At 33.0% G+C, this 26,367-nt stretch overlaps 1 protein-coding gene across 1 annotated transcript; it reads right to left on the reverse strand.

The window, feature by feature from the left end:
- Window positions 1–11,453: 11,453 nt before the first annotated feature.
- On the reverse strand, window positions 11,454–23,285 carry LOC133181645 (uncharacterized). Its single transcript, XM_061316201.1, has 3 exons — window positions 23,180–23,285; window positions 15,832–15,991; window positions 11,454–11,640 (listed from the first exon to the last, which is right to left on the reverse strand). The coding sequence occupies exons 1-3, from the start codon at window positions 23,283–23,285 to the stop codon at window positions 11,460–11,462; spliced, it is 447 nt and encodes a 148-aa protein (XP_061172185.1). The 3' UTR covers window positions 11,454–11,459.
- Between the last annotated feature and the right edge of the window lie 3,082 nt (window positions 23,286–26,367).

The raw sequence follows: 26,367 nt of genomic DNA on the forward strand, positions 1-26,367 counted from the left end.
CGATAAGAAATGAGGGCGAACGTTTTCTTAGACATTCATTATTCAATTCCAAGATACATGTAATATCTGCTGAAATTACCATTTTTGACTACTTCCTGTTTGGCCGGAAACGACGTTTCTCGACGATTTTTGACGATCTTTTAAGCTGCTACTTGTCATTTTGAACACCTTTACTTCTATAATGTATCACAAATTCTCCTTAGTTTTTGAGATACAATCAAATCTCGTTAGCTCGAACTCGATTGGACCGAGAAAAAACTTCGAGATATCCGATGGTTCGATATATCGAGGGTAAAAATACTTAAGAAATACATGGTTAGGACTTCCCAATCACAATTGTGTTTTTTTCCACATTTTTTCAAATCGTTTTATATGCTGTTGTTACATTTATGTTAATTTCGAAATCCTGTCCAAATCTCAGAGAGTAAAAACAGGATAGCAAATACTAATTGTCTCATCCGTTTATTTGCATTCTTTCACATCTCTCTAATTTAAAGTTTCTTGGGCAAAATAGATTATAAATAATTATAAAAAAAAGGTTTATTCAAATATATATAAGTTTGACATCAATGAAATGATTATTCGAATTAACTGTTGTTGTTCCTTGAGCTTACTACGTATATATTGGAAAACTTCTTCCGAGTACCATGAGATTTTATGCCGAGCGAACCAAATCGAATGGTTAGAAAAAAAGTTTAACAACATACTTAATACGCTTCACACATAGATAAACTCTTTGTATTTCTATCCAGTTTCTCAAAATTCAAGTGTGTTTCTTATTTTAGTCAAGAGTTATGACTTAATCATGACTGATGAAAATTTGTACAGGCCGAGATGTGATAATCATATACCTTCAGGGAATATTTACCCGTCTGAACAAGTCAGATGAGGATCCACAGTAAGAGGTTTTCAAACTTAAATAGGTTCATTTCTGCATATTCATCCATGTATGAAGACAGTCATAGCTTTTATTATTGACGTAAGTCTTTTGCATTTTGATGATGATTTGTTTTTGAATGCAGATAAAGCTACCAAAAATGTTTCCCTGATGCTATTTCTCAAGTTGCTCAAGAAAAACATTATTTGATGTTTATTTAAGATAAAACAAAACAAAGCATGACATGAATAAAAGAGCAAACATACAAGCAAAATTGACATCCATGTATAGTATTCTTCTACAGGGAAACCAAATACAGAAAAAAAACCCAACTTAAAATGCTAGACGTTTCTAAGTTTATTTTGCACCCTTATGCATTGAAAAGAATAAACTCCTACTTATTTCTTACGAATTATTATACAAACGTTTCACTCAGGACTTTGAGTGTAAATATGTTAAAAAAAAGTCATAAATGATAATAATAAACACCTGTATAATGGCAATTCCCGTGGGAACAGGATGGTATGTGGCCTTGAGAGTCATGGTCGTAATGACACTCTGCATTGATTATCAAAAGTCATATCAGGGAAATGCTCAACAATGAACTATGTATTTAAAACGGTTAATATCAGGGGTGTGTTCAAGAGCGTAGCAGCTACGTAGTCTCTACGCAAAACTACGCTCTCAAACGTTTAGCTAACCTAGCCGCTACGGAGGGAGAGCTAGAATAAAATTTTTATGCTAATTACAAATCCAAGATGGACTCCTTAGTTACCACTCCGCAGCACACAAGATTTTAACAAAAATGGAGATTGTGTTCTACATCTTAGTGAATCAAATGTGAATTTACATATATATTTTCGCTTGAAATAAACTCCTTTTGTTCCCAAAATAAGTTTTCACTGATATGTTTTTATCCGAAATCTAACACTTAGGGCTAGGCTAGCGGTTCCGTATAATAGAGATTAATATCTGCCACCTAGCTGCTAGGTTAGTCGCTACGATCTTGAACGCAGCCCAGTTATCAGATAATCAGTATGCATTTATTTCAAGGACAAAGCATTTTGTTTTTGCTATTCAAGCAAATATTATAGCTATTCCATTATATTAGTAAAGCCCCGCCCGAAGGTTAAACTCTTGGCACCTTCGGGACCTGTCATCTACATATGTAGCAGTGTAAGGACAATATGCTAGACTGCTCGAGTTTAAAACTTGCTTAAATTGATGGCAATGGAATTCTCCCGGTGCTGCAATACAACACACGGCCACTGAGAATGGAAGTGAGAAACCAGTCTAGACGACCCCCCAACTTTGTCTAAAAACTTACCATAATTCTGATTTGGATGGTTAATATGAACACGTCTACTATTTCTGCCATATGCATCTACCATTGAAGGAATACACAATCCTTAAAAAAAATGAAGTTGCCATTGTAATTTCCGCGCAACTGAGAATATAAAAATTGTAAGTTTGAATACTTTGTTAAATCCTTCTTAATCATATGAATTTAATAATTAACTATACAACAAAAAGAACTAAAAACGACAGCACTCACATACATCTGAAGCTCAACAAGCAAGAAAAATATATGTGAGGATCTAATACAAGGTATGATTTTTTTTTTAAGATTTAATTTTTCATAAATTTATTTAGTGTGTTTACAAGCTTAAAGTATCTGGTCTTCATTATAAAATGCTGGAAAATGCAAAGCATCTTAAATTTTGTATCATGCAAAGTCTTCTTCCATATGATAGTGCTTTCGATCGCAGGGTCTTTTAAAAGTGCATGAAAAATGATACATGTATAACATTAAAAAAATTTGGGGGTGCATGTCAACCCGTGCCTCCCTCCCCCCCCCCCCACACACACACACACACAATTCCAAATGTTATTTGCTCTCAGAGAAGCTTGTTCTACTTTGGTATAGATGTATTTGAAAATTCATATATTTTTCTCAAATTCTTTTTAAAGTTGTATCGTATGAGTCTTCATATACATATACAAGTACAAGCCCCTCTGAATTGCTAAAACCTTAATACTCTGGATTGAAATGACGAATCGCTGGTGGAAAATATGAAAATTCCCAAAAGTGGAATTTCAGCTGGTCACAAATTAACTTATTTGTTAACTAATTAATAGTCTTTGAAGATATGGTAACCTTTACTTGCAGTCGGTAGTAGCTTTCATCTTCATTTTTGTGTCGCCTGCTTAGTAGAGCGACTAAGGGATCACTTTTTCCGGCGTCAGTCTGTCCGTCTGTCACACATTATATCTTGAGAACTGTAAGAGGAATATATTTGATATTTTGGGCATGTATTGATTGGCACTAGGGCTTTTGTAAAATACCAGGTTACCCACCTCGTGACCTTTCAACTTGATTTTTTTACCTACTTTTCAGAATTTATAATATCGATATACAGCATATTTTGGACATTTGAGAGGTAAGTATGCTTAATTAACCCCCGCTTGAAAAGCGGGGAGTGCATAGTAATGGGGTGTCCGTACGTCTAGCTGTACGCCCGTCCGTCTGTTACGCTTTGGGGTACACATCTCTTATTGATCCCCAACTCATCCTTTACCACTGAATATAATTTAATGATACTTTCACAGAATCTTTGTTACACAGTGCCATTGTGCATCTCCTATTCTACTTTTTGATCGGACACATATTTCGGGTTTCCAATAGCACAACATTGAACACTGCCATTTTTTCTATAGCACTGAGGGTACCCATCTCTTATCCGCAACTCCTCCTATACCACTCAATTAGATTTAATGATACTTTCATAGTGCCATTGTGCACCTCCTAATTTACTTTTTGATCGGGCACTTATTTCGGATCTCCCATAGCAAAACATGGACTTTGCCATTATAAACATAGAACAGCCTGCTTGCATTTTTGATTTTGAATCACGAGCAACGTCGCCGTAATGTGACATCACAAAGGTTAATCATTTTGTCACCATCAGACTTTGGTGTGATGTGTCTTTAGGAGACGGTTAATCAGACTTTGATGTCAGTAGCTAACTTTACCCATTTGTCGTAGCAAGTTATTAGTAGCTAACTTTACATATCTGTTGATATATTATATTCTTAATCACAAAAGGTCCAGTCTTGTATTCCACTATATTTCAAGTTGAAGTCCACACCTTGTGTTTCTTACAAATATACATAGACTATTGCTTCCAAAATTTTTGATTACGAAAAGCTCTTAGATATCGAACATCTGAAACCTAATACTCCAACGTCTTTACGTTCTTCTTCACCCTACAACTAAAGCCCTGAAGGACATGTCATTACTGGTGGCGTAAATATAGTTAATAATGAGGACCCTAAATCACTTATTTTAAAAGAGCCAAAATTAAGGGAACCCCGATCTTTCAACTGGCGTCATAATTTCATAAATATTATGATTTCTATGGAAGAATACTCTAGGCGATGGACCAAAAATGAAAAAGAAGACCTTGACACTTTTGGATAGATAAAAAGTATCAGATGGATGTTGAAATCTCGCATTAAGCGATTGAAGGGCAATATGAAAACCATCTATCCACTTGTCTTCAATGATTCAGAAATGAAAAAGAAGTAGACAGATTATATGATCAATATGTAGACAGATTCCAGCTGACAAAGTAGGTAAGAGCATTGTCTTTGTTTGAAAGGCCCGTTATTTTAATTGTATTTTAGAGGAAATGGGATTTAATTCTGAAAGTGGTAATGCAACTTATTTCCATAGCTCCCTTTCTAAGGAGGAAATTCTTCAAAACCATATGTCACTTTTAAGTATTTTTAATATTCCTAGCAATCAAAATGAATTTGAATTACCATACCTATACTGAATTCCTCACCTTCAAAAAAATCCTTACAAAGAAAGATACATAACGGATTCCAGTCAATGTTCAACCAAGCCTCTTTCTTTATTCCTCACTAAAATATTAACAGCAGTGAAGGAAAAACTTTAGGAATACTATTTAACAATATATTCAAGAAGTGGTGTAAATCAGATGTGGATACTTGAAAACTATAAGGAACTTTTAGAAAATTTGAAATCACAAAATTTAAACAAAATCAGTAACATCGAAACATAAGACTTTTTATCAGTTTATACAACCATTCTCTACGATAAATTAGAGTCCAGGCTTTGACATCATAGACAGCTGCTTTTTCAATAAAAATGGAACTTGTAAATTGACTTCCTTGTCATTGGTCATTTGCAAAATTACAATGTATTTTATCTAAAAAAGTTTGATTGTACAGACAAGTACTCTGAATTAGATATTAAAAAGATGCTTGAGTTTCTGATTGACAATGTCTATGTAGCTTTTGCAGATCAGGTCTTCCAATCTATCGGAACTGCCATGGGGTACTAATTGCACCCGTTATTAGCAGACCTATTTTTGTATCATATGAAGCAGAATTTATTCAAAAACTTTTACATGAGAAGAAGACTCTTGCTTTGGCCTTCAATTCGACATTTAGATATACGACGACGTATTATTAATTAACAATAGTTATTTCCATTCATATGTTGACTCGATATATCCCAGTGAGGTTGAAATAAAAGATACCACAGAGTCTAACACATCTGTTTTATATTTGGATATTTTACTAGAAAAAAAAGATGTTATTTGTAACCTAACAACAAAACTTTTTCATAAACTGGATGACTTCTCCTTTTTTATTGTCAACTTCCTTTATTTATGTACAAATATACCCTTATCACCTGCATATGGAGTTTATATCTCCCAGTTGATTCGATACACAAGAGCATGCTACACGTACGAATAATTTCTAAAATGAGACAAGCTTTTGACAAACAAGTTGATGAAAAAAGAATATCAACAGTCTCGTTTACAGTCATCATTTCGCAAGTTCTCTGGTCGATACAATGACGTTGTCAGCAAATACAATCTATCATTTAGTCGAATGCTGACTGACGTTTTTCATACTAACTGTTGAGCCATTATTTAAACACTGAATTGTCTACGGATCTTTCCGGTTTTTTTCGATCATGACAATGAACACACAGCGGGTGTGACCGGTCGACAGGGGATGCTTACTCCTCCATGGAACCTGGTACCACCTCTGATGTTTTTAAAGGTCCGTGTTTGTTCTGCTCACGATTTGTATTGTTACAATTGACCTTTGAGCTTGATTACTGCTCGTTATCTCCATATTTCATTTGCGGATTTTCCATCGAGGTGTCGAAAGTCGTTTGTCAAAGTTGCCAACCTTGTTCTCTTTTAGTATCACTGTGTGTGACTTTTCAATGAAAGGTAATTTTAGGTCATATTTTGGATTTCTCAATTGTAATATTTTGTAAATGTGACATAGAAAAATACTTTAATAAAACAAACCAAAAGAAAAAAAAAAACAAACAAACAAACAAACAAAAAAAAAAACAAGCCAAAAAAACAAACAAACAAACAAACAAACGCAGAATCCTTTGGGTGCTGAGCAGGTTCTCGTCCCGAAGCTCCTCTTGTTTAAATCTGGGATGGAAAGCTTGTGAAATTGGAAAGTTAGTAAGGAAGGATGATTTTGTGAAAGGTGCGTGCATTGATGTTAAAACTGTGGCAAAAACAGTTAATTCAGGTATATTTGAGTCGAAAAGTCAACGTTTAGATTATCACCAGTTAAAAAAAATTAATTTTTTCCAGGATAAAAGTACGAAGGTTTGTGAAGAGAAGCGGATGTAGGCTATTCCTGTCTACTTTTTTAAAGAGAATACCTCGCACCATGCATATATATTAAGTAGCTGTCAAAAACTTTATCCATTTTTTTTTGAAAATGAATTACCTGCAAAGAAGACTAGAAAACCACAAATATTCTTCATTTTAACATCCATATCCCTCCGAACCTTCAAACTAGATCGGATAAACACTTTTGACTTTCTGATAAGAAATAATCTTCACACGTCTTCTTTTTAAGATTTACCGACTGTTTTTATCACAGCTTATTCCAGACATTTGTATGTAAAATGTTCCTTTTGCATAGGTAATTATGTAATCATAAATATTAACTGATGATGAATATTGACTCATGAAACAAGATTTTATTTTTTTTCATGAAAGGATTAAATTAACTTCTTTTGTCATAACAACACATTTCTATTCTTATTTAGGTTCTACATGTAAATCAATTTGAGATCACTCAAATGTTTTAATTTGTTTATCGAAGCCAAAACTAGAAAACAAAATGAATTACAAAGTTGAATATATACAAACAATAATATTTATTTGAAAAAAAAACTGCATGTGTTTTCATGTCGGAAATATCGTTGTACAGACGTTAAGGCAAAGTTTTATTTTAAAATTTATTTTTTTAATAAAAGAATGATACATGTCCTTTTAGAGATACTCTTTTGTGATATCAATAAATCGAAGTATGCTAAGATATATCAGGTCCTTTTCATATTAATAATATTCATAATTAAAGTGCAATTAAAGGACTTTTATCATAAAAGCTGTTTGTTATTTTGTTTACCCAACTTTTTTTATGGCAGGCAGTAGCTTAGGACATTTTTGTTTATTGAATCTTATGATGTTTATAAGGGGGTCAACTTGAAATACATGTATACTAGTACTGTAACTTGTGAAAGTATACAGGGTTTGAATTCTTATTCTAGTATGGTTGACCCTCTTTTTTCCTATGTACATCACGTTACAATGTCATTATGGTGCTGGGGGTCAGATTGTGCAATATTTTGCCTAAGATGTGTAATACTCTATATTTGAATCTCCCTTTCTGACCCTCATTTTTTTCCAAAAAAAACTTTGTTTAATTAACTTCTTTTCGTCATTTGCTTCAATAAATAACATGATTCACTTCTACATGATGTTATTTGGTTTTGCCTGCTTTTAACAAAAATACAAGCTCAGTCGTTTGGCAGGTAAACTAAGGAACATAAAAAAAACCCAAACATTTTGAATTATGACCACGAATCTATTCCTTTTGATGAAAATATTTAAATAATGGGAATTTGATGCACTTTTTAGGTATGAAATTTGAAGCTCGCAATATACACTGTATGAAGGGAGAATCGCGTGTCATGGTCTGGGACTCCTTGGAAGGAGTAAGAAATCAGTGATCTGGAATGTTTTCATAACGATTATTTAAAAAAAACTATGACTCGCTCAAATGTCATACTTTTGCAATAATAATTATCTTATTACAAATATTAATCAAATTGTAAAGCATGAAATCTCTGATTTTAAATTAGAAATTCATATAAAATTCATTACAAAAGTTTACGTCACGACAACACAGTTACTATATCGATTCGAATTTGCGTTTTGAATGTCAAAACAATGCTCTCAAATATTTTTGAAAATAATTAGCTTATTAACCATCTAAAATACTCTTGAATTTTAAATGGAATCAATACATTATAGTGCCGGTAATGAAATGTATGGAGATAACGAATAGTATTCAAACAATACAAATTTTGGAGCAAAGCAAGCACGAACCTCTAAAACATCAGATGTGGGATCAGGTGCCATGGAGGAGTGAGCATCCCATGCTGACCGGTCACACCCGCTGTGTGCTCCTTGTCATGATCGGGAAATAACCAAAAAATCCGTAGACAATTCAGTGTGTAAATAATGGCCTAACAATTAGTATAAAAAACGTCAGTCAGCATTTGACTTTATGATAAATTGTATTTGCTGAAAAGAGTATTGTATCGACCATAGAACTTACGAAATGACGACTTTAAACGAGACTGCTGATATTCTTGTTTCATCAACTTGTTTGTCAATAACTTAACTCGTTTTAGAAATTGTTCATAGCATGCAAAGCATGCTCTTCCGCTTCGAATAAACTGGGAGATATAAACTCCGTATGCAGGTGATGAAGGTATATTGCTGCATAAGTAAGGGAAGTTGAAGATTAAAATGTTAAAGTCATCACGTTTATCACAAAGCTTTGTTGTTAGATTACCATTAACGTCTTTTTCTAGCAAAATATCCAAATATGAAACAGATGTGTCTGACTCTGTGGTATCTTTTATTTCAAGCTCATCGGGATATATCGCATCGACATAAGAATGGAAATAACCATTGTTAATTGACAATACGCCGCCGATATGTCTAAATGTCGAGTTGAAGGCCACAGCAAATGTTTTCTTCTTTTCACGTAAAAGATTTTGAACAAATTCTGCTTCATATGAATACAAAAATAGGACTGCTAATAACGGGACGCAATTGGTATCCATGGAAATTCCAACAGATTTTTGGAACACCTGGTCTCTAAAAACCACATAAATATTGTCAATCAGAAACTCAAGGATCTTTTTAATATCAACTTCAGCGTTTTTGTGTGTACAATCAGAATGCTTTTTAACAAAATAATTTTGCAAATGGCCAATGACAAGGTAAGTAAATTTACGAGTACCATTTTTATTGAAAAAGCAGCTGTCAATGATATCAAAAAGATTTAATTAATCTTGGGGAATGGTTGTAAATCATTAAATTTTCCATGAATTGCATCCTGTGCCGAAAAGAAGGATCGCATTTTGTGGCATAGAAGACCCAAAATGTCACATGCAGAAGATATATATCTGGATTTGTTGTAGATCAAAAGGAAATTAGTATTTCCTGCTGAAAGTACATGTATTGTTTGTAATTTTAATCTATATTTACATACTTTGATAGAAAATAGATAATAAAAACATTCATATTTGTGAAAACCGTTCATTTTGAAGTCACAATAGTCGCTACCTTTTGCCACCTATAGAAATTTACGACTTGTTGTTTATCAGTGATAAGCAAGAATTCATTTTACTTTAACTTATTAATGCAATACATAAGTTTTAGCCACATTGTTGCCTAGTATTTTAAATTTTTCGGCGACTGTTTGTGGTATGTTTCATAGAGAAGCATGGAAGCCAGGCGATAAACTGTGTATAACTCTTAAACATGAAAAAAAATCAAAGCAAATGGTCGAATGTTTCCATTAAAATCAGTACACAAGCATTCATATATCAAGTGTTTATACCCTCCCCTTGAAAAGCGGGAGGTATATAGTGATGGGGGTGTACGTCTTTCCACGTGTACCAATTTCCACCGTAACACTCGGGGGTACCCATTTCTTATCCGCAACTCCTCCTTTACCACTTGATAAAATTTAATTAAACTTTATTAAAAAGTGCCATTGTGCACCTCCTATTTTATTTTTCCATCGGGCAGATAAATAGGGTACTCTTAGCAAAACAAAGACACTGTCATTCTTTCTATTACTTTGGGGTATGCATTTCTTATCCGCAACTCTCTAAACCACTAAATAAAATTTAAAGAGACTCTCACAGAATCTTTCTTAATTACATAGTGCCATTTTGTGCACTTCCTATTTTATGTTCTGATCGGACAGATATTTGAGGTTTCCCATAGCAAAAATATGAATTTTACCATTATATTCATATGGGAGCAGGGGTATTATTTTGTGAGCTCAGTGCTCACAGTAGCTTTAGTTTTTTCTCTCGAAATTATGATACAGTAAAAGTCTTTTTAAAGGAAAAATAACGTGAATTAACGTAGATTAACTTATATATTTATTTAAATATATAATTATAATTATTTAACACCAATCATAACGGAACAGTTGATTGCAAATAAGTAATATAAACTAATTTTTGGACATATTGGGTATTTATCAGGCACAAGGTTGTCTACTGTCGTACTTCTATAGTTCATAATGCAGCATATCGTGCAGCAAAACCCGAACTCGTATCACGAAACTGTGTCGTCAAGGGACGAGTGATCTAGTAGGCAGCAGGGTTCATAAATCAGGTCAGTCATAAATGAATACTTATAGAAAGAGGTACTATAGCGTACTTACTACACGCATATGGCTCAACTATAACATCCAGAAAAGTTCAACATTTTAATTATCATTTTTGTAAATGCAAATTTTACAAGTATCCGGCAAAAATAGTCATAATTATCTCAAACTAGATCACTGAAATTTACTGATTTTGTATGAAATACAAGGAAAATTATTGAATGTGCGTTTAAAAAAACAGATTTGTGTATTTAAACAAACTTAAATCAGAGAAATCAAGAATGGAGTATGTACTCTAGATATCATAGTATGTTATTATATTTTAGCGTTGGTTTAACGTGGTCTTCAAATAAAAAAATGATAATATATTTCATTTATCCTGTTTTTCAAAACACCCTATGTTATACAGTGCGTATTGTGGGTTAGTTTCTAATGCTGACGAAAATGAAGATGAAGCACACTGCCTTCGAAATCTAACTGTTTTTAAGAAAGAAGGAAACAAGCAAGGCTTCCACAGAGTACTGTGTAAGAATTTAAGTCTTTATTTTAAAAATATTGCCAGCTCAAGAAAAACTCATCAAAATCGGATTTTTCCTCAAAGGCAATAAAATATACAATACACCAAGGTAACAATACACTGTATCCTATTTAAAAAATTGTGTGTTTGATACATTTGTGCATGGGACATTTTAGTATTTAGTATGCAATTTGATTAATCATTAATTTAATGATAATCAAAATTTATTGTTCTCCTTGTTTATTGATATGAATGATACAACATTTTATTATTCCTCTGAAATACTCAGGCTTTAGAATAATAGGTGGATTTTTCCGGCACCTGTCCGGCGTTACATCCGTCGGAGACACAACAGAAGTGACAGCTGTATTGTCCCGTCATTGGGACACTGCCGTAGTTGATACAGTATTCCAGATCTGACGTTTGGTGGAGCCACTTGTTTCGGCATTCCTCCTCCGTCACACACCTAGTCAATTAAAAAGAGCATTAAGTCTTAATAGACTCCTAGGTGTCGAAGGTACCCTTACAAACATAAACTTTAGTTAATTATACTTAACTATAGTATCAAAGTTTATACTTTAGTGTATCAAAAGTTTCACTATAGGTAAATCAAAATTTTCTTACAATGGATTTGAGATTGTTTTATTTTATGTTCTCTTATTCATACATCAATTTTTTTTTAAATAGAAATTTTACTTCTTTATTAACATGAAACATGGAGATAACGAACAGTATTCAAGCTCAAAGTCCATTTAGACAATGCGAATTGGAAGCAGAGCAAACACGGACTTCCAAAAACATCAGAGATGGGATCAGGTGCAGTGAGCATCCCCTACCGACCGGTCACACCCACCGTGTGCTCCTTGACATGATCAGAAAGAACGGAAAAATCTGTACACAATTCAGTGTGTAAATAATGACTTAACAATCAGTATGAAAAAAGTTAGTCAGAGTTTGACTTAATGATAGGTTGTATTTGCTGACAAGGTCATTGTATCGACCATAAAATTTGCAAAATGATGACTTCAAACGAGACTGTTAATATTCTTGTTTCATCAACTTGTTTGTTAGCTTGCCTCGTTTTAGAAATTGTTGATACGCAGAGCATGCTCTTGCGTATCAAATCGACTGGGAGACAAAAACCCCATATGCAGGTAATAAGGGTATATTGCTACCTAAGTAAGGAAGTTGATTAAAAAATTGAAGTTATCACGTTAATCATTAAGCTTTGTTGTTAGATTACCATTTATGCCTTTTTCTAGTAAAATATCCAAATATGAAACAGATGTGTCAGACTCTGTGGTATCTTTTATTTCAAGCTCACTGGGATACTTTGAGTCGACATATGAATGGAAGTAATTATAGTTATTTAAAATTCGTCGTCTATATATCTAAATGTCGAGTTGAAGGCCACAGCAAGTGTTTTCTTCTTCTCATGCAGAAGTTTATAAATAAATTTTGCCTCATATGAATACAAAAATAGGTCTGCTAACAACAGGGCGCAATTGGTACCCATGGGTATTCCAACAGATTGTTGGAAGACCTGGTCTCCAAAAACCACATAGATATTGTCAATCAGAAACTCAAGGATCTTTTTAATATCAACTTCAGAGTACTTGTGTGCCAATCAGAATGCTTTTTAACAAAATAGTTTTGCAAATGACCAATGACAAGGTAATTATATTTACATTTTTCTATTTTTATTGCAAAAGCAGCTGTCAATGATGTCAAAAAGCCTGGACTCTAATTCATCTTGGGGAATGGTTGTATAAAGTGTTGAAAAGTCGTTCGTTTTGATGTTATTGATTTTGTTAATATTTTATGATTTCAAATTTTCTAAAAATTCCTTGGATTTTTTAAGTATCCACATCTGATTTATACCACTTCTCGAATATACTGTTGTACAATACTCGTGAAGTTTCTCCTTCACTGCTGAAAATATTTAAATGAGAAGTAAAGAAAGAGGCTCGGTAGGACATTTACTGGAACCCGCTCTGTATCTTTGTTTGTAAGGATTTTTATGGAGTTTTTGGAATCCAGTAAATGTATGATAATTCAAATTCATTTTGATTGCTGGGAATATTAAAAATATTCAAAGCAAACATATGTTTTGAAGAGGGGAGCTGTGGGTATAGGTTGGATTACCACTCGCAGACTAATTCCTAGTTCCTCTAAAATAAAATTTAAATAATGAGCCTTACAAAGACAATGTTGTTACCTGCTTTGTCAGCGGGGACCAGTACGTACTGATTGTGTTAGCTATCTAATTCTTTTTTCACTTCTGAATTAATGAAGACAGATAGATGGTTTTTATATTGCCCCTCAATTGCTTAACAACATCCATCTGATACATTTAATCCATTCTGACAAAGTGTCAAGGCTTTCTTTTTCATGTTTAGCTCATCATCTGGCGTAATATTCATAATATTTATGAAATTATGATCGAGTTAAGAGATCGTGGTTCTCTAAATGTTGGCCCTCTTATAATAAATAATATACCATATCATTTTCAAATTCAACAGCATTGGAATTGAATTTTAGAGATTTTGAGCTTCAAATCTTAAAAACATTCTACAGTAAAGTGTCATAGTAAATCAAAGTATCAAAGTACGAGTAATCAAAAAGCTCGCGAACTAACTGAATTACTTCCATAAAAGAAATAACATTAGGTTTCAGTGTTTATTGTTTTTAAAGTAGCCCTCTCCAATTCTAATGCACATCTACAACTCTGTTCTACCCTTGCGCGAATCACGAGATCCACACTGTCACGTGACATGCTCCGTAGCGTTCTGTTCACAGAAGCTAAAAGATTTTCCGAGTCTTAAATTTCTTATAATGCAAGTTACTTTCTTATAACAAGAATAGTCCATTTGTCACAAATGGCCAAATCTCGGCAATAGGATGGTCGGATAAGGATATCTTTTCCCAGAATGAGCATGGTGAGCATCACAACCCGACTACTCTGTCTTGGATAACCAAGTTAAAATTCAAAGTTTAATTTTTAAATAGTTTTAACACCCATTGTAGTTTATGAAAAGTGCTGCAATCCTATATAGATTCTACTATTTCATTGTTAAAATCATATTTGAACGAATGCATACTCATAATGTGTACTGGCTATAACATATCGTGGGTACTAAGTATGCGTAAGAAAATAAATCAACACTTTCTCTGAATAATAAATATACCTCTTATGCATTTTTTATTAGCTCATTTGCATAGAAACGCCTATACCTAGCCTTAACTCACATGTGTAATTAATTCAGTTTCAAGATTTCAACAGGATCGCAGCACTTTTCAAATAGCTTAATACTTCTAGAGTTTATTATTAAAAACTTGTCATGATCCATTGAGGGTATGCCCTTGCACTAGATCGATTTGTTAAGACTCTTAGACCATCCTCCAATGTACCTGCATACAAATATACGGAGGTATCCGTTAATTAGGAAATGTACGAGAAATATATGAACAAAATCATAAAGAGGGCATTACATCCGAATTAATGACCTAAAAATCTGCAAATAATATTTTATTTATTTATAAAATACATTTCTTTGTTGTGAAAATATTACTTGATCTGCCTCTCACTGCATACAAACTGCGTAAAGTTTTACGGAATGACGTCATATCGACAAGTGCAGTTCGATCAGAGACTTGTTTAAATCTTGCTATGTGGGATTTAACTAACGACAAAAAGGCATGTTATAGTAAGTTTCGATGTAGTTTAATTATCTCCTATAGTTTAAAATCGCAGATCACTTCATTTTGATGTATGTTTGAGAAATATTAGTTTCTGTGATGTTATAGTAAATATTTCCCGTAAAACTTAGGCCCCGCCTCCTTTTTGTAGCCTTAACTGTACTGCGAAGTTATTATGTGCAACTGCAAAGATCGAATTTCAGATATACGTTAAACTTTAAAGTCGTTCGTTGCTCGAGTACGACTGATTCAATCGTGTTTTGTCACAAGTTATCTATATATTGACGTCATTTTCACATTGTGACGTCACAAACATGGAGCAAAACATTACTTAACATCTGCTATTAAAGAACCTGTCTATGACTATATGTGTGCCAAATTTCATTCCGATCTGAATTGTGATTTTGTAAATATAGAGATAGTTCGCAAACTTTTTGATCACCCCTTGTATTTACTATAGTTAACTATAGTAAACTAGAATTAAATATAGTACATTTTTGTAAGGGTATCTCCATATATTCTATAAGTTGTCAGATGACTATATACATCTATCTTTACTCCTTGCAATTTTTTTGCTCAATCAAAGAAGGGAGCCATTCCTCATTGACTTTATTTTTAAATAAATTTTCAATAATGTTTCTGTATTGAATTATTTAAGAAGTGAATTATTTGAAAAAATTCACAAAATTTCACAAAATGCTGTTTATACATGTAATAAGCTGTCTTTGACCCAAAGATATGAAAAAGGAATGATTAAAGTTCAAAAGGGCAACGCTAACTTGATAGTCATTGGTTGAAATGTATGAAGTTATCACTATTACATGTATATGAAATACGAGAGAGAGTGAGAGAGAGAGAGAGAGAGAGAGAGAGATTATATATATATATATATATATATATATATATATATATATATATATATATATATATATATATAATCTTACTGTTATACACTGACCTTTTAAAGGTTTTTGGATAGGCAGTTCCGTCATGAACAATGTCAGTCATGCAAAAATGTTCATCCGATGCACAGTTCTGTAAATTTCCCAAGTAGATTGTCCTCGTATCACAGGAAATAGATGAATTAGCGTCTCCACATGTATGGCACTTTCTGATGACTTTGATAAATAATGTAAGAATTTAAAACGCATATTTCTATAGATTAGTTATTAAAAATGTTATGAATAAAAACTAATAAAGAGAAGTTTACAAAACTCATCATCATTCAGTAGTAATCATTATGATACACGAGACATCAACAATAACGTTTAAAATCAACATTTCGCCAATTCCATAGTAGTTTTAATAACCTTGTTTGCGACTGAGTCGAAATGTTGAACTTATGTTTATTATAAAAATAATTAGGCCATTGTTTCATACTGACTTGCTATCGATTAGCTCTTTGTGTCCTCCGTAAATGATAAAGTTTGAAATATTGTATAATGATGCATGATAATGGTTATTTTGTTTCATGTCTTAGGAAAGGCAGAGATTGACCAATCAAAATTTAACAATGAAAATTCCGGCCACGTGGCGTGTCACTATGCCTCTTCTGCAGTCTTGGAGACTGACGTTTATTTAAGTTTGTAATTTATTTTATCGCGTATTTGGTGAGTAAAATTATTCTAGCATGTCCTCATTGGTAAAACTTCGGTCGTCATTCTTGGTCACTCAATTGTGCGTCGTTTTCACGAATTTTTGAAACATGGTGATAATATTTAGATATTCAACAGGGTTCTCCATCATTTCAAATTTAACTGTGGCACAAGACTTACGCGAAGTGCTAATATTCACGGTCATTTCGCGACCGATTTCGTGAAGGAACCACGAAATAAATTGAAAAATACACAACCCAATGAATCAATGGTTTAATACGCAACTGACATTTATTATTTGGCAAATTGATCATTAAAATTAATAAAAAAAATAATCAATCGATATCGATTAAACATGCATGTAGTGTAAAAAAAAATGTCTACAAAATATATGCATACTGTCGAAAAGACACCCCCAACACATACGTACTTATAAATAAACAAATATTAGCTTATAGAATCTGAAAATTAAAGTACTAGTAACAACAAGTGTTAAGCATTAAACCCTATTTTTTAATAATAATAATAATAATAATACTTTTTTTTGCAAAAGACAAATTAAAGTGTTCATTAAAGGACAGGTGAAATTCTGGTAAGTCACACAATCAAGCTTACATCAATATATATATTAATTTTGCAATTATCGGTCTAAAGACCGAAATAAAGTAAAACTTGTGAATTAAAAAAATACTTAAGCAGTTTAGAGACATACAATAATATTTTGGTGGATCTATCGTTAATTTTTCAACATTACAAATATACATGATTACGATACACATGCGATGTGTGACTCCAGTGCCAATGCAATTTTAGAGACGTTGTTATCTGTAGTACTATTCAAGTGAATTGATTAATATAAAATTTTCATTAGCAATTATCGTGAAGTGTGGAAAAAATGGCTTGTCTCTTTTTATTTAATTGTCCAGCGAGGTCTAGAAGATAATTGCTTGTGCAAGCCAATCAATGGGACCTAATTAGAGTAAATTGACGGTTTAGCATTAGAAAATGGAAAAAGGTACATAATTTTGAGATTCCTTTGGTTTATAAATTTATATATTTATCTTACTGACGACGACGATCTAACTGTGTCGTTAATATTTTAACTGTGGCAGAACTATGGCACTGATTTTTTTTAACTGTGTCGCTAAGGAATTTAACTGTGGCGGGGCCGCCACGTTAAATGGCCCATGGAGAACCCATTTCAAACAAATTATTAAATATCACAAAGTTGTAAACACATGACAAACTGTTTTATAGACTTTTTACTCATTGAAAGAGGATAAAATAAGGTGAAAAGAGAATTATTGAAAGTAATAAGCAATTTAATGGGTAGCTGGGCTATCAAAATACTCATTGCATTTATATGAAAAATTATATGAGAGCTTTAAAATTTTTTCCATCGAACACTGTGAATGAAAGAAATTACTCTGGGAGGGTTAATATAGCATTTTAGACTGGTATTCTATAAATTGTGAGCACAAGTTTTGTAAGAAGGGAGAGTTCTCTTGCGGTTAACTTTAGTAACATTGTAGCAATTGTTAATAATTACCTTCCACTTATTCAGATCAATACTTTGAATGGTTGTTTAAATGTATGTTGCAATATTGAACATTAACAATGATCTTTTCTATCTCTATGAATTATTACTATGATAATATATACATGACATTTATTTAATCACTGCTTTTTACTAAAAAAGATTTTAATGGTAACCTAACAACAAAGCTTTATGATAAACGTGATGATTTCAACTTTTTAATCGTCAACTTCCCTTACTTATGTGGCAATATAGCCTTATCACACTGCATATTAGGTTTATTTCTCTCAGTTGATTCGATACGCAAGAGAATTATCTACGTATGAACAATTTCTACAACGAGGTAAGTCATTGACAAACAAGTTGATGACACAAGGATATCAACAGTCTCGTTTGAGGTCATCAATTTGCAAGTTTTATTGTCGATACAATGAACTTGTCTGCACACATTTTCTCCTTTGATTGGAATTTGAGGAATCTTATACCGGACTGTACATTTTTACCCTGATTCAACTTAAAACTTTACAAATATATAGTAATTTAACAACTGAGCTGTTGAAATTTGTGCAGCAATACCAGCACTCCTTGGAATATTTTGCTTCTATATATACCTTGTTTCAGTTAAATAAAATAGAGCACGGTCTTGCACCGAATAATTTTTGTTAATGTCCTTTATAGTCTTTTGTAGTAAAGAACAATGACGTCATAATTTGACGTCATAATGTGTACTGCCTATGTAATGTCGTGGGTACCAAGTATGTTTACCAATAAGTTTTAACTTTCTCTGTATAATGGATATAGTCCTTAGGCATTTTAATTAGTTTATTTGCATAGAAATGCCTATTCCTAGCCTTAACTTACTTGCGTAATAGATAGGCCATTATTTATACACTGAACCGTCTACGGATTTTTCCGGGTTTTTTTTGTTCATGACAAGGAGCACACGGCGGCAGGGGATGCTCACTCTTCCATGGCACTTGATTCCACCTCTTAATTTTGAGGTCCGTGTTTGCTCTGCTCCAAATTTGTATCGTTTCATTGGACCATACGGAATGAAATGGATTTTAAGATTTCTTGTGACTTTTATAAACCTTCCAAACACATAGGTACCTGAGAATTACCCATTTAAAGTTTATTTCACGCATTATATGTTCCGCCCAAAATCTCAGGCGGAACGAGCTCGTTAGAAAATGGCCTTCGGATGTAAGAGTCCGAGGTATATAAGGAGCGTAGGGACTTTAACCGAGGCTCTTACTTGTAGGAGTAACCCGTCGTGTGCTCCTTGTCATGATCAGAAAAAACGGAAAATTCCGTAGATTATTGTAAATAATGGTCTTACAATTAGTATGAAAAAGTTCAGCCAGCATTCGACTTAAAGATAGACTGTATTTGCTGACAATGTCATTGTATCGACCATAGAACTTGCAAAATGATGACTTTAAACGAAATTTTTGATATTCTTGTTTCTTCTACTTGTTTGTCAATAGCTTGCCTCGTTTTAGAAATAGTTCGTACGCAGAGCTAAAACCACCTTATTATGCGGTAGACCTGTCCGCTATGTCAGTGGCTTGTAGATACTTTGTTGATTGATTGTCTTTCTGAGTTTCTATTATTGGAAGTGCCTCCTTTTTTACCTTTCATAAGAGTATTTAAGGAAAGTAAACATCTTTTTACCTATTCTACAAGGAAAGGTAAAATGATGTCATACATGTTTTGAATGTTTTGAACATGTTAGTTCTTGTCAAGATTATAGTTACTTTTATGCAAATTTGAAACTGAATTTACACAAATCTATCCTCCAATCATAGCTGTAAACTCTCAAGTAGGAAACAAACTTCAAATAAAAGGGAAATGAAGTTGACATTTATCTAAGGTAAAGTCGATATAACTTGACGACTGAATTAAATGTAGTTTTGATTCAATATTTTTACCTTATGTGGAAGTTATACTCTTGCATAATTTTTATTTGTTAGCATAATGCAAGCTAACAAAATACATATATATCTTTTATGTGAAGGCAAATATTATATTCAATGGATCTATGAAGAAGGTGAATATAAAACAAGAGGCCCATGTGCCACATCGGTCACCTGAGCACATTGGCTAGGAAGAAGCAGAAATCAGTTCAGTATTGAATGGGACGGTGGGTGGGGGCACTCTTTAATTTAATTAAACTTTAATTTAAACTACCTCAGGATACTTCCGTATCAATATTACTTTTCATGGCTAAATTTGCTCTTCTTAAAAGAAGAATTTAAAACTTTTTCCCTATGCTTTCCTATTTAAAACTCTGATCTCTCATTGTGCTCCCACCCTACACACCCTAAATTTGAAAAAGATTTGAATCTTCACTACCTGAGGATGCTTCCATATATATAAATATGACTTATCATGGTTTTGCTGTTCTTGAGCAGATGAGTTTTTTTTTCAATATGAGTCCTATATATTCTTACTCTGACCCTCTGTTGTCCCCCCAAACCCCTGGGGTAATAATTTGAACAAACTTGATTCTACAATTACTAGGGTTGTTTCTGTATAAATATGACTTATAATGGCCTAGTTGTTCTTGAGGAAAAGATTTTAAACATATTTTCTATTTAACATGTATGATCATGTTCTTACAAGGAATATAGAGGTTTTCCTTTTACTCTGTCTGAGTTAATGATTGGAATGATTTTTAAGAAACCTCTTTCTGAGGGTATATCACATAGTACTTAACTTATTTAACTCGTATCTAGAGATGAGTACTGGGTAAGGTACTACTTGCACCGTGTTTTTCCCTAGGTTCCTATTGATAGATAAGAACCGGTGTTTTGAATCTTCTTCAGATTTACTACACACAGAACTTAACATAAATTCCTTAGGACACTTGCCACTGGTGTTTATAACTTTTATACTTTTATTTTGCTCTTACCCTTAGGGTTTTCCAACCCTAATAGGACCAAATTTTTTATCCTTGAATCACATACTACTCTAAATATTAATTTAAAGCATTTTACAGTAGAAAAGGATTTACCAAGAGAAAGTTTCAAAAATGTAATTAACTAAACAGTAATTAATAAAAAAAAAAAAAAAAAAAAAAAAAAGATTGCATTGAAGTGTATGGGGACAAGCGATTTTTTAAAAATAAAAATTCAAAGAATAAGAATATCAATAAATACTCTAGAGGAAAGATGCATTAAAATAGAATCGCAATCGAAAACGGTTTTTTACCAGACAAGTTCTTTTAAAATTTACTTTTTTATTAATTAAACACACAATTAAACTCTTACCAAAATAATTTAGGACACATCCCACCCTTACAACCTAATAATAATAAATGGGAATTATGTCTAAATATACTCAGTATTCAACCCCAACACATCTGTATTCAATTTCTTTGAATCTGTTGCTATTTGGGATATAATACCTTAACTTCTTTATTGTTGATTCTACATCCAACTTCTTCAGCTAGCTTCTGAATGCCAGACCTTCCCAAAGCTTTGCCTTATATACCCTTTGGTTTGGCTAGTCCATTCCAATGGTTGTTAGGTCATTCCACTATTTGAAGTCTTCAATGTGTTTTACTCAAATGCCCCTTAACCATTACACCTTTATATTCCTATGTAAAACTTTGACCCACTGCTTTGGCCCCGCCCTACCTCCGGAGGTCATGATTTGAACAAAATTGAATCTACACTACCTGCATGAGGATACTTCTGTATTGATATGACTAGTAATGGCTTAGCTTTTCTTGAAGAGAAGATTTTTAAAGATATTTTCTATATATTCCTATGGTAAAATTTGACCCCCTGTTTTGGCCTTGTCCTACCCCCAGAGGTCATGACTGGAACAAACTAGAATCTACACTACCTAAGGATACATGTACTTCTATCATAATATGACTAATCATGGCTTTGCTGTTCTCGAGAAGAAGATTTTTTAAGATATTTCCTATAAATTCCTATGTAAATGCTACGATTTATGATTTTGATATTTAATGTCACATGTTTTTATCGACATGTTGTAAATCCGAGTTTCCTTCATTAATTGGGAACGTTAAGATAACAAATAATCTTATACGAAATTTACACATAAACAGGCATTTCCCATAAACGTAACCGTGTGAATAACCTACTATTTATGTTATTCCGACATTATAAACAGTCGTATGATCCTCCAACTGACATAACTCTAATTAAGGACATACGCAACATAGTTTGAACTTTATTGTCTTTTTCCCAGGAGTTGAAGAGTTCCAAAACTTAAAAGAACTGTGTGCTACATTTTAATGTCTATATATGCTATTGTACACTTCTTCTAAAACAAGTTTGGATAAACAAAACATCTAGAATATATGTTTAGTAATTTTTGTATATTTTTCTTTGATTAATACAAGAATTTTCATCAATTGATATCTTTTCAAAACCCCTGGTAATGCATGCTGATTTTTTGTATACGAACATCTAATGACACTATAATCTTAAGTTAAGAATATCTTGAAAAATTATCAGTAGGTAAGGAACGTTGCGTATGTCCTTAAAGCGGATCTGGCATTGTTTTTAAATACATCGATATCGCTTAGCACGATAAACTTCCGGTGCAGGTCACATTGCGGGAAAAGGGGGGGGATCGTTCGTCATTTCTCTAGCAACGTAATACGATATAAACAGCGGTCAGATGGTCATCAGGAGCATTCTGCTCATTGCCTCAACTGACGAGAACGAACTAAAATTTGGGAATATGGAAAGCAGATGGGTAATTAATTAATTTATCATTTCTTACCCAGTGGTTCTTGAGAAATATTTTTTTAAAAGATGCTACCAAATCTTCACGAATTCTTGATTATCTCCCCTTGAAAGAGGATGCGGTACTTCCTTAGAACGAATTGAAATCTCTTTTATCCAAGGATGCTTTGGGGCAAGTTTTGCTAAAATTGGCCAAGTGGCTCTTGAGAAGAAGTCGAAAATGTGGAAAGTTTACAGACAGACGCCGGACACTCTTTGATCAGAATAGCCGAGAGCTAAAGAAGCTAAAAAGCGGTCAATGATTCAATGTTAATAACAATACAAATCCTGGACCTTGAAAGTCCAGACGTGGGATCAGGTGCCTAGATCTATACAAGACACCATGTTTGTTGAAGTATTTGCAGTACAAACTTGTGTTTCTGAAGATGTTATTGCTGATATATATACCTGTGTATGTTGTAGGACGATTATTCGATGATGTAGTAGTTGGTGGTACAGATCCTGTGCTTGTTGATGTTTTTTCTTCAGTTATTTGGGTCGTTGCTGTTTTCATTGTCATTGATTGCGCCGTAGGTGTAGAGTCTAATAGAAATAAAAAGAGCTTAGCGGTTCCTCTGATTTTTCTTAGAAAGTAATAGTTATAACATTTTTTAATATCTTAAAAATTGCCGAACAATTTTGTCGATCTTTTTAAATAAATATGTATGATTTTTGACGAACATAAATTACAAGGGATGCATTTTGGAAATTTGAGGGTCTACCCATAATTACAAATTTTTCACAAAATTAAAGCCTCCAAAACGGATGAATAGCAGCTTAAGTACTTCTCAAATTCTTGATAATGCTTATATAACAAACAAATCTCTGAAGCAATTGAAGATTTAATTGAATTAAAGACATGCATTGACATATTTACAACTATAAAATAATACTTAATACTGCTTCATTTCTAGTCATTTGGAAACAAATATAGGGCTATTTCTATTTAAAGCATTTTATAATATTTTTTTCAATATGGATATAATTCATTAGCATATTACTGCTGAAAAAATTCAGATTACTGTAAAATCACTTAGACTTATTTTGGTTGGGTCAGATTTTCGTGCTTTGACGAATAAATGTAGGTTCGTTGGGATTTGATTTCGTGGTTGAAGAAATGTACTTTGATTGTACCTTGCCATTTTTACATTTCGTGGAGGACAACATCAATTAAACTCTCACGATAATAAGTGATTTCACAGTATTTATTCTAGTGAAGAATTGTGAAGGTGGAATTTGTAAACCTATAATGTTTAGAACAGACATTTTATTTGAACATTTTAAACTTGGACTATATCATATCTTAATCATTTTAGTTATTAATAGTGAACTTAGTAGTGACAGTAAAATAAAATAAAAGGTTATGAAACAAGGATGTACAGTATTAGTGTACCACATACAGTGACTTTATAATTGGAAAAGGGACTTTATGTTCATGAACTATAATTATCTTGTTAGAACAAATTGAATTTTGTTGTTGGTACAATGAACTATAATTTTGTAAATCATTTTATAATGGAATTGATCAAATTAGACCAAACAAGTTCATCGATACCAAGTAATAAAATTTTAACGGAAATGCAAAGTTACTATTAAGATTCTTGACCAAGAGTAATAAAATTGGGAACTTTAAAGTAGATAAGTAAAAGAGCTTAGGGCTAGAACTCCTGTGGTGCAGAGATTGGAACGGAGTCCATAAATATTATTAAAGTAGGTATACCTGGATTGGAGGGTGGTGCCATGTTGGGGTTCATAGGTCAACGGACAGACCTACGGACAAAGCGTAGGTGACATGGCAATGGTAAGACAGCCAATGAAAAGTATTTTTATATCCCGGACCATGAATACCCTCTGAGCACAATATACCCTGTTTTGCCGAAAAATTCTTTGACTCTTTTGGAATACTTTTTGGACTCTAATTTTTTTGGACCTCACCTTAATTATTACTTTTGGAGTTTTAATTCTACGCTCTTCTTAAATATTTGGGAAGGATCTTTAAAACTTTTGCTAGGTTTAATAAACTTTTCAAAAAACTGACAAATTTTGTTATCGGCTTACACCTGCTAAGTCAATTTGGTGCTCGTTGACCGGGATTTGTGAAGTACGAAGGATACATGTAGCTACTATTGAATAATACAGTAAGATCAGAGACACTTAAGGTGAGACAATTTCTCTTTTCTACTTAACTTTTTAGATGCCCATGTAAATCAAAACTTAATTGAATTTCCTTGTTAAATTTACGCAATAAGCATCAAATCCTAAATTAAAAGGAAATTATTTCATGCATTTACAATGGCAAAGGCTCCAACACACAGGGAACAGCTTAATCGAGCATTAGAAGAATTAACTCAACAAATGTCTGAAACAGAAATGTTAAATACGAGAAATTTGGATGAAGAAAATGAAAAACATGAAAGTTCAGGGTACTTTCCTGATGGGGGCAAAAAGAATGAAAATGGAGATGATGATGATAAAAATATAAAATAATAAATGAATTCTATTTTAAACCAGGTTAAATCATTAACCGCGGCCATTTCAGTACCCATTAATCAGGTCATTACCTATTTTGAGGGGAGTCCTACAAATTTCAAACAGTGGATTAAAGATATTGAGAAATACGCAAAAATGTCAAACATGGCTGGTGAAGATATTCCAAAAATCGCGTATGTAACATGTAAAGGGTCTGTGGGGGACTTTGTTAAGAGATATTTGACAGAAAATTGAAGTTTCGAGTGAATTACCTAGTTTGAATGACTTAAAACATCTTTTAAAAAGTCGATTTGCAGTAATTACTGACCCCCAACACGCATTGGCAATTATGAGAAAAATGAGACAAACTTCCAATGAGAGTGTGCAAGTATTTGCCGAAAGGTTATTACAGGTAGCGGAAGATGCATATTCGCCTGAAAAATCAAAAAATCAAATTGTTCAAAATCAGTTGGTTGACATATTTAGTGATGGTATGTTGTTTGATTTTGTGAGAATGAAATTATATTATTACGGAGAAATCCAAAAACTTTTGGAAAACGCAGTTCAAATGGCAATGCATGAACAAAAACTGCGTACTAAACGTTTGGCATTAAGAACAAATGACACACTTAATGACTCCTTGTCGCATCACCCTTTGATAAATAAGTCAATTCCAAATTTATTTGAAACTCCACATTTTCCAGAAGTCCCATCTCGTGAAATTGAACCCATGGAAGTAGATCACTTCCGCAATCAGCACTGTCACAGATGAGGTAAAGTAGGTCACAGAGCAGAATTCTGTCATGCACAAGTTTTTACGAATAGAAAAAATATGGGAAATCAAAGGAACAGGTCACGCATAAATGAAATTTCAAAAACACCAAACAGGGGGGAATACAATTTACAGTGTTGGCATTGTGAAAATTATGATCATATTAGCGGACATTGTCCTCAGAGATATTCTGGCCGTTTCGATAGGTCGTTTAGACACAGGCCTACATATTACTACTCAAAAAGAAACCCAACCCAGCAGGAAAACTAAGACACTCTCTTCATGTTGAAGCCGATGGAGAGGGGGACAAAACTGTGGTAGAAAAAATGTATATAAGATTTGTTTAACTGGAAAT

The sequence above is a fragment of the Saccostrea echinata genome, unplaced genomic scaffold, assembly GCF_033153115.1.
Source record: "Saccostrea echinata isolate AGI-Se365-2 ecotype Australia unplaced genomic scaffold, CSIRO_AGI_Sech_v1 ptg000001l, whole genome shotgun sequence".
Classification (NCBI taxonomy): Eukaryota; Metazoa; Mollusca; class Bivalvia; order Ostreida; family Ostreidae; genus Saccostrea; species Saccostrea echinata.